The 1,373-nt window shown below is 59.5% G+C and overlaps 1 protein-coding gene across 1 annotated transcript; it reads right to left on the bottom strand.

The window, feature by feature from the left end:
- Positions 1-252: 252 nt before the first annotated feature.
- On the bottom strand, positions 253-849 carry DIRAS1 (DIRAS family GTPase 1). Its single transcript, XM_065422246.1, has one exon. It carries the CDS (start codon positions 847-849, stop codon positions 253-255), a length of 597 nt encoding a protein of 198 aa, XP_065278318.1.
- Positions 850-1,373: the final 524 nt, after the last annotated feature.

Below are 1,373 nucleotides of genomic sequence, written 5' to 3'. Positions count from 1 at the left end.
GATCCAGCCCCAGCTCCCAGTATTGCATATCCCCCTTCCAGAGAGCGAGACCATGGCCCTCGTCGCCAGGGGAGGGGAACGTACCGAGCGTGGAATCGGAAAGGGAAACGGTCCCGGGTGAGCGTGCACCGCTGGCTCCCCAGAGCAGTCACAGTGATAAGATGCAGCGAGAGGGAGGAGTGGGGGAGACGGGAGGGCAACGCCGATGTTTAACTTGTAGGGCGGAGAAGAGACGAGGGACAGTCCGGTGCTTTACATAAGGCTGCATTTCCCCTTGATTTTGTCTGTCCTCTTCTGCTTGTTGGACCGCTTGCCGTCGATGTTGAGGCTCATGTTCCTCCTCTTCTCCAGGTTGAGCAGCTCCTGGAAGAGCTCCTTGACATTGTAGTTCATCTTAGCCGAGGTCTCCATGAAGGCGCACTTCCACTCCTTGGCCACGGCCTCCCCTTCCTTGGTCTCCACCTCCCGCTGGGTCTCGTCACACTTGTTGCCCACCAGCATGATGGGGATGCTGTCCACGCTGCCCTTGATCTGCAGGATCTGCTGGTAGATGGGCTTCAGCTCCTCCAGGGACTGCTTGCTGGTGACGGAGAAGACTAGGATGAAGGCATGGCCTTTGGAGATGGAGAGGCGCTGCATGGCCGGGAACTGGTGGCTACCCGTGGTGTCGGTGATCTGCAGGGTGCAGACGCTCTTGTCGCAGCTGATGACCTGCCGGTAGGTGTCCTCAATGGTGGGGATGTACGTATCCCGGAACGTCCCCTTCACAAAGCGCAGAACCAGGGAGCTCTTGCCCACACCGCCGGCTCCAAAGACCACCACCCGGTAGTCATTGCTTTGCTCGGGCATTTTGAACGGGGGATGCTGACGCACCTGGAAGGGGATGAGACAAAAGGGAGAGAGAAAGAGACACGTCACAGGGTAGGAACGACGAGGGGCAGGAATGGAACGGGCAGAGCAGGGCGGGAGGGGCCAGACTGGCTGTAGGGTTTGACCACCCAGTGCGGCAGACAGCTCATCTGTCATACCGGTTCCAACCATCAGTCCCTGCACTCCACCTCCCCATCTCCTCGGATCCTCGCACCAGCCCTGGGTCCCCCCGCCCCGGATCCTCCCACCCCGGATCCTCGCACCAGCCCTGGGTCCCCCGGCCCCGGATCCTCGCACCAGCCCTGGGTCCCACTGCCCTGCCATATGGTTTGCTCCATCTAGTCTGTGGTGTCACCCACCAGACCCCTAATTACTCCTCTCCTACGTGAATGCAAGATCCTAGTCTTTGTCTTTTCCCCTCCCAACCCCAGCTCCGTCTGGTCTTCTCCTGTTAGTTCTATTTCAACAGCATCCAGAAGCACAAACTGTGATCAGGGGCTCCC

Source organism: Emys orbicularis, chromosome 24 (genome assembly GCF_028017835.1).
Source record: "Emys orbicularis isolate rEmyOrb1 chromosome 24, rEmyOrb1.hap1, whole genome shotgun sequence".
NCBI classification, from domain to species: domain Eukaryota; kingdom Metazoa; phylum Chordata; order Testudines; family Emydidae; genus Emys; species Emys orbicularis.
This window is presented reverse-complemented; position numbering and strand designations above follow the sequence as displayed.

What these genes read in the sequence shown, in the direction of transcription:
- DIRAS1 (XM_065422246.1), bottom strand. Translation starts at nt 849, where the DNA reads ATGCCCGAGCAAAGCAATGACTACCGGGTGGTGGTCTTTGGAGCCGGC.